The sequence below is a fragment of the Abramis brama genome (assembly GCF_963993115.1).
Source record: "Abramis brama genome assembly, chromosome: 14".
Taxonomy (NCBI): Eukaryota; Metazoa; Chordata; class Actinopteri; order Cypriniformes; family Leuciscidae; genus Abramis; species Abramis brama.
Window position 1 is genome coordinate 13,115,507 of NC_139976.1, and position 13,475 is coordinate 13,128,981.

At 37.6% G+C, this 13,475-nt stretch overlaps 1 protein-coding gene across 1 annotated transcript in view; it reads right to left on the reverse strand.

Moving 5' to 3' along the window:
• cacna1g (calcium channel, voltage-dependent, T type, alpha 1G subunit) overlaps positions 1 to 13,475 on the reverse strand; it is a 128,650-nt gene that overhangs the window by 31,815 nt on the left and 83,360 nt on the right. Inside the window, exons 21-25 of the mRNA XM_084134731.1 lie at positions 12,894 to 13,020; positions 11,844 to 11,969; positions 11,570 to 11,659; positions 9,607 to 9,799; positions 8,059 to 8,106 (exon numbers count right to left, since the gene is read on the reverse strand). Coding sequence (XP_083990857.1) covers positions 8,059 to 8,106; positions 9,607 to 9,799; positions 11,570 to 11,659; positions 11,844 to 11,969; positions 12,894 to 13,020 — 584 coding nt within the window. The remainder of the gene's footprint in view (positions 1 to 8,058; positions 8,107 to 9,606; positions 9,800 to 11,569; positions 11,660 to 11,843; positions 11,970 to 12,893; positions 13,021 to 13,475) is intronic.

Consider the following 13,475-nt stretch of genomic DNA (forward strand, 5'->3'; position numbering starts at 1 on the left):
AGAGGAGAAGGAGAATTTTAAAGCAAAAAAATATATATACTGTATATATTATAAGAGAAATAAATAAATCATATATTCAGTAATGGGAGAGCATGGTAAAGAAAATACATTCATACACAAACACCAGCAAACATATACGGTAGGATAGACTAAGGTGAGACAAAAAACACAGACACACATATAATATATCATGCTGGCAGACAAATCACACTTTCTTTCTGAGTCTGACTTGAGCAAGATGGGCCATCTGAGATGGAGGTAGAATGGCAGAGGCTTGGTGGATGGGCAACGGTGATGATGTGTGCCGCGAGAGTGATGTCATTCTATATTACTCAACATGAGAGGTTAGTTAAAGTGCCTGGCATATCAAAACCTGTTCTCATTTGACGTAATATGTTTGGTTTTTGACAGTCAACCCCTGTTTACAACACAAAAGGGAAACATAATCCCATAAGTTTTTCATGGTAAAACCTCCAAATGCAAACACTGTTGGTCCAGAGAGAGCAACTGCATATTTGAATCATAAAAAGAAAAAATAGAAGGATCACTTTTATCACTTTCAGCTCATACTTTTCAGTCTTACATGAAAAAATAACAAGTCAGCTATACGGTTATAAAAATGAATTTGCAAGCTACAGTTTTAAAGTAGCTTCGCCAACACTGGTTGTTACTTATGTTGTATTACTCTACATTTATAAGTCGTTTTTTTATAAATGCATAAATCTGGCCATGTATTAAGGTCCGGTCACATTAGCGAAATTTAGGCAACTATTTGGTGAGCAAAAAAGTAAATTTAAGAAGTACAGCTGAGCTCACACATATGCCACCAAGCAGCTATTTCTTGGTCAACGCAGCGAATTTGTAAAATCTGTAAGGGGAAATCTTGTCTGATTGCATGGATTCCTCTTAAAATTACAAGATTTCGTCTGCGAAAAACCCTGCACTTTTACTGATTCTGCTAAAACAAACAAAATCTATATGACCAATCACATACACATCTATAATCATTGATACATTAGTTTCAAACACAGTTCACTTGTGCTGCTCAAGTGGTGCTACTTCAGCAGAATATCTCTACCTCTTCCCCTGTAATTTTCTTTCTATACTGTAGCTCACATGGCTTGTTTAACCACCCAGACAGCGTTACGTCCCTCTCTCGGCTGGTATTTGTCAAGCCTCCACTCCCACAACATGACAAACAAGCCAGCCACATCAGTGAAAAATCTCTGTGAGGTTACAAAAAGATCAAGTCGCACAAAGAGGTTACAGCAACTCTTGCAGAAGACTTAACTTTGTTCTCGATCTAATCTGTTAATAAACCTTCTCCCTATACAGAATGAACCATGAAGACCCATAAAGAGATTAGGTGCACTTCTTGCCAAAAGGCATGAGTCTGCTGAAATGTAGGACACTGTATGCATTTTAAATCAGAATCAAACTAAGTGGAATGTGTCTTGTACCCTCACCCGAGGTTGAAATTATTCCAGTTAATGAGCAGTTTTTATTTATATACAGTACATTTCAAAATGGTTACATGGACTTTATATAACCCACCCATGTATTTCCTAATCACAAACTGCATTAAATATGCGCAATGTCCAAATGCAACTCTATTAGAATATCAATAGAGCTGACACATTAACTATCTAAAGGTAAAGGATCATTTCATGACATATATCGGAGCAAAAGTAATTCTTTCAGCTGAAAACTTTATGCCATCTGTTTAATTTGGGGGGCTGTTGCTTGCCCAAATTACATAAAGAAGACTTTGAGTCATTTTCACTAGCAGTAGGAAGAAAGGAAATGGTGTTTGTAGCTGCCAGGTTACATAAGAGACCGTGCTGCCTTCTGCTGCCAAGAGTGGAGGTTACACGACACTTAGTAATTTCATTTTCTCCCTCTGTCATTCGCTGTCTCATTGCTCCCCCAGTATTAGTCGAGAGACTGTATACTAGTCTGCTGGAGATGAAAAGAAAGATAGGTGGGTCATTTCCAGTTCTGCGTGGGTGCAGAAAGACAAATTGAATAAATGCTGAGCTCATGCGCTTCGTTAAGGCGAATTTTCATTCGGGGGATTGTTTTTTACACAAATGTAACTGTACATTGATTCTGCACATGGAACCCAATGAATAAGCCTGTAGATCTGCAGAATTAGAACATCCATCATTAATGACGTTCAGCAGCTCACATCCCAGTTCATTAATTAGGTACTTTAGCAAATTAGATTGCGCTTACAGCTATGAATAAGAATGTAGAATGCCAGAAAAGGTGAACTGAAAAAATGGCAGGGTCATTCTCAAAATATGATGACAAACATGAGCTTTCAGTCATTAAAATTTTTAAATATTCCAGACCATGACAAAGAGATTGTTCTGTAATCCAAAACAATATAGTCCCCTTCATATGGTACACAATTTTTGACATTTATAATTGTTTATTTATAATTAATAAACAATAAATAATAAATAATAAAAAAGTAGTTACAATACTTGAAAATCCTAGGGTGTTTTTGTCAACAATGATTTTGAGTTAGGCAGCAAAATATATAATATAAATAATAATAAATAATACAAAGTAGTTATACTTGAACATCCTAGGGTGTTTTTGTCATTGCCACTCTTGCTTTTGGCTTGCTCACTGGGGGGGGTTGTCTAGCACAAATTTTCTTGTCCTTTATCTTTTTTATTTTTCTATTTTTTTATAAATTGAATGAAATATTTAAGTAAAGTGTAAGAAGAATCTATTATTCACATCACATTGAAAAAGTTAATTTACTTCACTCTATCATTTGATGCTACACGATTTAATATAAAAAAGGGTTAAATGACAATGCACTGTAATCATTGCAATCAATGTGTGCCAATTGCCAATTAGTATGCCTCATCAATTATGTTTTTTGACATCTACATAATATTTTATGAAAATTAGATTTTACACTGATTTTACATCCTTTGCTTCATCTTTGAAATAAAATTAATTACAAAAGTTAAGTAATTCTTACGATTATTAATAATCAAGGTATTAATATATACAGACCATAAGCTTTTATGGGAGAAAACTAAAATTAACAAAAAAAATTGAGAATGACCCTTCTGTAGATTTCATCTGCGCTCATCAATGATGCACCATCAAGATTTTGAATGGATGGAAAATAGCAAACATCCTTCGATAGTAGCAGGATAATAATTAATACCATGCTGCAGCCTAAAAGGACTTACTGTAAATCAGATGTTACCTAATCAAGGACACCTCCAAATGATATGCCTTAATATAGTGTGTCCGGGCAAACTGCTGGCAGAACACATTTCTGATGAGGCACCTCAGAGAACGGCTAATAAATGGCGACTGGGGGAGGACACAGGTAGAGGAGAGGCAGATGGTTTCAGCCCTACTGCAGTGAGATATGATTAACCAGCCCTTTGATCCCATACGCAAGCATACAGAGCGACGGCAGTCCAACAGGACAGGAACAGAAGCTAATCGAGAGAGACAGACTGATGGGGGGGTAACACCCCCAACCTCTCCCAAAAAGAAATCCAAAACAGAATTATAAAATATGCTGAGGCACTGTGTAACTGGAAGGTTGAGTAATTAACACATTGTCTTCTAATTAGAAGCAAAATGAAGCCTGTCATTTTTCATCCCAAATGCGACAACATAACTCAATCATTATGAACAATGTTGACGTGTGCGACTGTGAACTGTGTTTAATATATGGAAAAAGTGTGATCGATACACTCAGGGTAAAATATGTTAATTACACTTTCAGGCTAATCTGCAGAGCTCTCATGTTAGAATATATAAGCGAATACAACTACTATACAAAACAATGGCCCTGTCCCAAACAGAACTCTAAGCCCTCTCAATCTTCCCCCAAGTCCACAACTTAATGGCATAATGCCGCTTTGACTGTCGTGTAGAATGTGGTCTGATGCGGAGCTCGCGGGCTCGGCACAAGTGTGAATCGAGGGCGCATATCAGCTGCAAAGGGAATGCTAGTGAGCACCCTTCTGAAACCTAAAATGGCAAATCTGACACCCTACTTACAAAGTCCACAAGACCACAAGTGCACATGAAGTGTGCCATTTGGGACAGGGCCAGTACCACTTCTTTTCCACCAACATGGTTCTGTTGCGGGTATTCTCGAAACGCTCTGCGCATTTCCTCTGCAGAAAAGAGGGTTCCGGAACGGGAAGATCGGTTTAACTCCAGCCCTAAAAACTTGCTGGTCTGAAACAGAGCCGGGAAGCAGAGGGAAGAGAAATGCTGACGCTGTCTCGTTGAGCAATGTAATAATGTTGTACTATTGCTCTTTATATCTAAATTTATAAAACTATGCATGCGAGAGAGACCCAGCGTGATAGATAGTGATAGAACGAGTGAACCAATGGTTTCAGTTTCAATATATCTCTGAAAACAAAAGATGAGTGTACCGGGCCGCCGTTTCGCTAGAATCACTCCAGATACCGTGAACAGCAAAACAGAAGTGCCGCACTGCCAGCAGAAACACCGGGATGCCCAATGGTTTTTTTAGACTGGATATAGTCAGGTATACAACACATAGTAGCGTAACGTCACCGTTTGCTCTTCAAGTCTGTGGAAACACTGGCTCAAGAACACGAACCATTCTGGTGGAAAGGGGGAATATATCAACTACATTAGAAGTGTGTACAAGAAGACTTCAATACTGTAAGCGAAAAGTACCCGACTGACCTACTGAAGATTCTGAAGTACGCATTCGATGGACAATTTACTAGGGATGTCCCGATCAGGTTTTTTTGCCCTCGAGTCCGAGTCCGAGTCATTTGATTTTGAGTATCTACCGATACCGAGTCCCGATCCGATACTTCGATAAAAAAGAATAAAGAACAGCAAAAAAACAGATCCAGGATGTTCCTTATTTTTTTATTTAATTCACCTTATTTTAACATTCAACAACTCTTACAAACAGAGCACTTCTGTGAGGTAGCTTGAACAATCATTTATGTAATAAATAACATAAATTCTTCACCTTTGCAGGGCTTGAATTTTCGGTGCGGGAATGTGGGGATTGCGCATAATTTAAACCTTCCTGCAAGGTTAGCTTTTATAGTGCGAGAAATTCCCGCACAAATATATTTGCTTCATCTCAGAGCAAATGATTAAAAAAAAAATCACAGATGCGAGAAAAAATATGTCAAACTGTCTTTTATTTTCGAATTTAATTCGAATTTAATTCCTCAATCAGTGCTGGACCGGCTTTCTCTGTCTTCAGGCTGTAGACAGATCATATGTTTCACGCTGTCAATGCAGTGGTCTGCGTTGCGCTGATCTTATTCACACTATCGAGTGTAGTAGGTGCAGCATTCTATCATTTTGAGTCATAATGAGCTGTTTGTGAAGAAATTATCCGCTTCCAAATTATGCCATTTTAATCAAGAAACTGAAACTTTAAAAACATGTTGCTCTAGTCTTTATGGTGTGCGAGTGATAGAGCGCGGCAGCAACGAACCAACTGATCAGCTTACAGCGTAACAACATTGAATGCTCGGCCGAACAGCTGATCATAGCTGTACAGGGCGCCTTATTATTTTTCATCTCCATAAATATATCTAGTAGTAAAGCTAATGCAAGGGCTAGAAATCTATTAATCTTTTGCTGATACTTCCTTGTCATCATGGAGAGCGCAGTTCATGGTTGCATAGCAACGACAGACGCCACGGGAGAGCAAGCGCTTGTGGAAAGAAGGAGACAGCGGTGCGCCCGCGCTTTCACTTGTTTTTCACTTGGTTTTACACATCATACGTCTTTGCAACAAAGTGATGTCATGCCGCACGCGTTGCTGTTTCTGTGTGGAGTCAAAAGGGTCTAACTCTGTGCCACCGCATAACTATAGATGTGTTAAAAAATAATGAGAATATATATACATATATATCCGAGTCCTGATCGGGAGGTAACGTCCGATTCCGATCGAGTCTGAAACCACGTGATCGGGCCCGATTTCCGATCACGTGATCGGATCTGGACATCCCTACAATTTACCATCCCGTGATGAGACCACCGCAGTGGATTTGTGAATGTAAGTGAAGCGACGCAACTGACCGCTGTAGGTCACATGGCAATGACAACATGGCGGAAGTGGTATATGTCCGAATTTCATTCATACTGCACACATTCTTTCTATACATAACATACTTTTTTAAAGGTCGCAAAGTAAGTTTCAAACCAAATGTAGTACCTACTATATAGTATGCGATTTTGGATGCAGCAAGTATGTTTTTGTTTATTTTTTGCTTATTTATTCCAGTGGTCTTGGATACTACACTGACACCTTCTGGTGTGGATGCATTACATATGATTATTAGCTGCTGCCATATTATTTAATCGCAAAAATTAATCACTTATTTATATATATATATAAATGTAAATAATGTAAATAACTGATGCAAATTTATAATAATTATCACATTAGTAGTTTTACTCTTATAAGGAGTCTCCATCTAACAGTGGTATAATAAAACAAAATTTAAGGGGTTTTAAAATGGATAATTGAGAAAGGAAAAAAAAAGAGATGTTTTGCTAGAACATTAGGTGAACAGGGGCAAGGAGGGACAAAAGAAAGTTGGAGAGCGAGAAAGAGAAGGAAAGAAACGAAAGGCAGGGAGGAAAGAAAAAAAGGGGTTCATGAGGGAGCTCTTGTTCACCGAGGCAGAACACAGACAGAAGGGGAGAGATAAGAGTCTCTCAGCTACACTGAGAACAAGTAAACATATTCCATGCACAAAAAGATCCTGCTTTTTGTTACATAACTGCCAAAAATGTTTTTTTTTTATTTAAAAACTGTCATTGATATTTGTTTCTGCACAGCAGATCATAAGTTGGGAATGTATCCAAAAAATAAAATGCCATTTCGGTCAGGTTAACTTAATTTTCAATTACATATGGCTAATACTAGGGCTGCAACAACAACTAACAACAAGCAGTAAAAGCATAATTTTTTTCATGAAACACATTTACTTACACTAGTTTGGAGTAATTTTTTTTATGTTTTTGAAATAAATCTTGTATTCTCTTCAAGGCTGCAATTATTTATATAGTAAAAAGTTATATTATTAAATATTATTATAAATATATTATAATACAAGCACTTCTAGAGAGCGAGTGTGTACATGTCACTATTACAGTTACATTTTCTTAACAAACATCAAATTTAGGTTTTAAATGGGGAGTAACTGAAACAACAGATGAATCGATAAATCAAAATAGTTGTTAGTTGCAACCCAAGCTTGTACATACTTGAGAAGTACAGGGAACAAATATTGTATTGTATCCTCTTATATACAAACAACTCCGCTATAATCAAGTTACTGTATCAGTTAAAATCATGTGGAGCAGCCCAGTACAGCAACATTTTCTTAAGTCAAAGTGGAACAAGTGTGCCACACAAACATTTCACTCACATAAGTCACAAATGAGTTTCAACACGTCATGCAGCCTCTGAACAACAGCACGGTGTGGTGTTGTGTTTAGCAAGTCAGTAACTTTTGAAAACAGTGTTATGGGGTAACATCACAAAACGAAGTGAATCACTATGCCACAACATCAAACCGATAAGAGAACTTTAAAGCAGACAGATCAAAAAAGCTAAAGACATTAACAGTGATACTCTTCCCTTCGAACAGTCAGCCACAGTGCGTCACATTGGGGGCAACATCGAGAGATCGGACCTATAATACCACCAAAGCACTTACTGCAGGCTGAGGTGAGTTCAACTTGATTCATCAAGAACTATAACCATATTAAAAAAAAAAAAAAAAAACATTTGCGTTTTTTCTATCTCTTTCTCTCTCTATCCATCCCCTGTGTGAGCTTGAGGCTGGGCTGGCTGGAACTGTTGATGAGGTGTGGAAACCATACATACACACGTCCACAGACAATTCTTGTGTGGCCAGATCATATCTGATGAGGTGAGAACATGGGCGCTGATGGTGCCCTCCCACCCGGTGTCCCCACCCCCTCCCTCATCCCAAACCACCACCACCACGGTGAACACATAGACATGCCATATACAATCTGTACCTTGTGTGTGATCAGGACTGGACCAACTGACACCGGTCAGCATTATATCTAGAAGAACGAAACCATGTTAATCAGGTAGGGCAAGCAAAGAAACCGTAAAAGGTGCTGAAACAGGATGGATTTTCTGGGAGAATATGCCGGTGGGTGTTCCAAATATTCTGAGTCCAAAAAAGAAATCCCTATTGTTGTGTGTAAACTCTAATACTAAATCTATTTATCCCGGCTGTTTAAACTCTAGATTATTAGTCCTAGATAGTTGTGGGCTTTGTGGATGGAAATATCTAAACAAGTAAAGTTATTCAGTTTATGATAACAGTCACACCAACAAGTTCACCTGAAAGGAACCACAACTTTTCTGCTCAACTTTTAATAGCAAAAGTCCACAAAGTTACCTCAGGATATTTAGATATTACGTTCAAAAAGAAGTTTCAAAATATTAATCGAGCCAGGGAAAGCTGACACACGGTTTAATCCCATTTCAACCCTAGGAACCTGACACATCCCGTCAGACATTCACGCCTACGGAAAATTAGATATGCAGCAAAAAGAAAAGATGAAGAACTGAGGGTAAAATGAAGCACTTTTCCCTCTCCAGCTAAAGCTGATGGCATGATAGCACTATAAAACAAAAGGACACACTAATCAGCTAATGCGCAAATCAAATAAAGATCTTAATAAGAAAGTATGGTGTGATAGGACATTTAGAGGGGAATAAATTTGACCTCTGAACTGAGATTAAGTGATAAAAGTTGGTGTGTGCCAATGAGAATAGCTTTGTTTTCCTTGCTTGAGTTTTTGTGTCTGATCTTGTGGTCCGACTCAAATGTTATAGTTATATATATATATATATATATATATATATATATATATATATATATATATATATATATATATATATATATATATATATAGTTATAGTTATAGATCACCTATTTACATCTGTATTTCTCAAGGGCTTAAAAAAAAGAAATTCCCATTTTAACTGTTGCTTAAAGATCAAACATGCTGGACCAATGTCCAAGCCAATGTCGAAACAACAGCTAGCATCCACACAGAGATCCTAAATGAAGTCGCTTTAATGCTAACGCCTTGTGCTGAGAATAGCAGGAAGTGGAACCAAAAGAGAAGGTCATCAATACCACGCCGTGCATCCTGGGTAGCATTGGAGCAGGCAGCTGATGGATGTAACCAATTTGAGTGTGACAAGACTGGATTTTTATTTACTTCTCAGACTTCACTGCCCTACATGCAAGAGATGAGGAGGGTGGGCAGACCCCTGTGTCAGGGGTCCACCACACACCCTGCTCTCTCAGTAAGCAGATCACCATGCAAGCCATGGGACATGCTCTAGAGACGTTCCCAGGCAAAAGGGGGGCAAGCCGGGGATTGGATTCCTAGCTAATTAGGGGCCCGAGCATCTCATTCCTCATACGCCGGTTACTCTAATTAGCATTAGCATCTAATTTAGCACGCGGTCAAATCAAAATGATCAAGCAGGACTCAGAAAGGTGTGGAAAGGCTACCGACCAGCTAGCTCCTTCTCCTTACTCCTTCTTTTTTTCTCCATTCGTTTAAGGCGCTTCTCCTCGCGCAGTTTGGCTTCTTCGGCCTCCTGGTGCCGCCGGCACTTGTGAAAGTTCTCGACCACCACGCCGACAAACATGTTGAGCACGAAGAAAGCCACAATCAGCAAGAAGGAGATGAAATAGAGAAGCATCCATGGGTTGTAATTCATGATGGGCTACAACACACAGATAAACACAACACGTCAATGAACAGACTACAGTGGTGGTTAAGCTAGTTAGAAAGTTACACACACATATACACACACACACATATATATATATATATATATATATATATATATATATATATATATATATATATATACACATACATATACATACATACATACATACATACATACATATACATACATGCTCACACATACACAAACAAAAGATCTCTATTTCAGATAAATGCTGTTCTTTTGAACTTTCCATTCATCAAAAAAAAAATATGCACAAATGTTTTCAACATTGATAATAAAAATACATTTTTCTTGAGCAAATCAGAAAATTATAATGATTTCTGAAGGATCATGTGACACTGAAGACCGGAGTAATGATGCTAAAAATTCGCAACAATTATTTAAAATTGTAATAATATTTCTCAACATTACTGTTTTTACTGAATTTTTGGATTAAATAAATGCAGCCTGGGTGAGCAAAAGAAACTTTTAAAAACATTAAAAAGTCTTACTGATCCAAAACTTTTGAATGGCAGTGTAAATACACTATAGAAAAGAAAAAATTAACTAACTTAAAATAATACATCACATTCAACTTTTTAAGCTAACTCAACTAATTCACTCCAATTAAAGTCAACTTAAAAGCTTTTGTTCATCTCCTGAGTAACAGGTAGTTTTGAACTTAATTATTGTCAAGGCAAATAAAACAACATGTTGAGCCAACTTAAATCAACTAATTCGAGTTGATAATACATTCTATTTACAATACAAAGACTTGACTGAACAAAGACTCAAGAATTAACAAACAAGAATTTAGGTTCACTGTTTTACAGTCTCTCTCTCTCTCTCTCTCTCACTATAGACAGACAGACAGATAGATAGATAGATAGATAGATAGATAGATAGATAGATAGATAGATAGATAGATAGATAGATAGATAGATAGATAGATAGATAGATAGATAGATAGATAGATAGATAGATAGATAGATAGATAGATCGATCTGGGTCAGGTCTGCAGGAGTAGCCTGAGGTTAAGAATTATGGAGATTTATGATACCAATAACGCTTCAATTCAAAGGTTTGTCCTGCTGGAGACTCAACGCCTGCCTTTAGCTAGATTAAGCATTCTGCATGCAATGGTGAGGCACAGGCCACATGGCAGACACTAAGGAAGAGATATCTGTTCCAATTCAAGCACATGAATGCCTTGGCTAGGACAGGGGGCTGGCCTCTTTTCAATTAGAGCAGAACAATTTCAGGAGCCCACAGCCACACATGAAGCATGGAGACTTCCTTTTCGTGCAAAAAATTTACTTTTTATTATTCAGAAAGTATTTGAAAATTCTAATTGTATTATAAAATAGACATTTGGAGGAAAGAGTGTAAAATAAGGCACTTCAAAGAGATCTGATGAATGGACAGTAAGGAGCTTACAGAAGAACTTATGAATGGGAAAGCAGTTCTTTGAAGCTAGGACAGAAATGCTGATCATGGATTTTTCAGCTCTGATTCAGTTCATGGGGTTTGTCCAATCAGAGTTTGCTGTTATTAGAGAATGCGAAGGACTGGGATATATTCTGGCCCACAGTTTGTTTGTACTCTAGAAACTGTGACCCACTTAAATGAAAAGGTTGCCGCACTGTCCATAGTTGTGGATCAAATGTATCACAAGGTGAATCAACAAGCATGAAAATCCATATAAATAACATTACAATAACATTTTATGCAGGTAAAAGGAGCTTCTGATACGGTCAATACCTGCTGATCGACACCGACAGCATCCAGTCCATCGTACATTATGTCCACCCAACCGTCTTTGGAAGCCAGAACAAAAAGGGACATGAGAGCCTGAGGGAGGTGAAAGATGATAAAAAAAAGGTTAAAAGAAACCTTTGACTTCAATGGCTCCATTTGACTGTTGAAAATGGGACGAGACCATAACAGATTATTTTCAAATTGGAAGTGGCATTACAAGTCGCTTCTAGGTACATTTAAAAGAGAATCTTGAGATAGAGCAAATGTAAGTGCTTACCTGCCCAAGGTTATCAAAGTTGTACTTGTGTCGGACCCATTTGTATTGAGCAAGGTAGCAATCTGACTTGTTGGTGATGTTTCTTGTATCCTCCCCCTGACACACAAAGAACTTTCCTTTGAATAGCTGTGGGAAAAAACACAAAGCAATTTTATCAGCACACAACCAACCTTCTTTTTCTCTGTGAACGATTTTTGGAAAAACATTTCTCAGACAACGCTAGGCTCTTTAAAGGAAATAACTAAATAATTAAATTAATTTTACATTTTTTTAATGAGTACTGACATTAGAATATGCCAATAATGTCATAACTTTATGCACTGTTAAATAATGTAGTACTTTTTTGACCGACATAACACGTTTACCCAAAATTGCTAGGCTATCTAATGAGTAATTTCAAGACACTGTTACAACCTTATACAATATGATTATGTCCCCATTACAGAAAGTCCAGTATGAGTGTTCAGTGGAAACCATACAAGGACATAATCAATGTTACTGCATGACACATTTTACACAGGCACAAAAGCACAGGCATCTTTTCCTGGAAGAATGGAAGATAAATTGCATCGGTGTTCCCCTACGGTCTTATGTAAATTGTGGAAGTATGGAAAACAGAACATTTTAATCATAGTCAAATTATTCAACTGTGGGTAGGAAGAGTATGTTTCAAATTTACAGAAATGACAGAAAATCATGTATTCGTTCTGTGCACCACCTCTTTCACTCTCACTAAGAGTCTTAAAGGCAATCTTGTGGATTAAACACACAGAGCTCATATGTTACGTGTTACTTTATATATGGTGTTTTTAGAAGGAATTACTCCAATTAATCCCTAAGCTTTAACTTTAATAGTGTGATCCAAGCAAGAAACATTATATCCACTTTATAACTGTGAGGTGAAGTTGGATTAAGATGGCCTGCCAGGCTGACCAAGCTGAAAAGTGCTCAAAATCTCTCTAAAACTACCAGAAAACTATTTTAAACTTGTTTAAGCTGGTGATTTCTGTATGGATATATATATATATATATGTTTTTGTTTTTACTCACCTGAACTCCCAAGATGCCAAAAATAATGAAGAAGGCACAGCAGATGACCACAATATTCCCGATAGGCTTGAGTGATGACATCAGTGTCTCAACCACCAGCTTCAGTCCTGGAGCTCTGCTGATCACTCTGAAAATTAAACAGGAGAACAGATGTTTAAGCAACAACAACATTCATTTATAAAGCACATTTAAACTTAACACATAAAAATTGATCCAAAGTGCTGTAAAGTATACAATAGCAAATCTACACAGTAAAAGCAACTCTTACAAATTTCCAAAAGCCTAAGAATAAAAGTATTATTTAAGAGTAGACTTAAAAATGTCCAATGAAGGAGCAGACCTCGCACAATAGGGGAGACTATTCCAAAGCTTGGGCCTAGCCACATAACAGCCCCGATCACCCTTTGATTTATAGCGACACTGTGGCAGAGTTACAAGTAAAGGATAAGAAGATCTGAGTGTTCTAGCAGGAAGGTATGGCTGAAGAAGGTCACTATATATTTTGGTGCACGGCCAGAAAAAGCCTTATATACAAACGGGAAGCCAGTGGAGGAATGCTAGAATAGGGGAAATGTGGTCGTC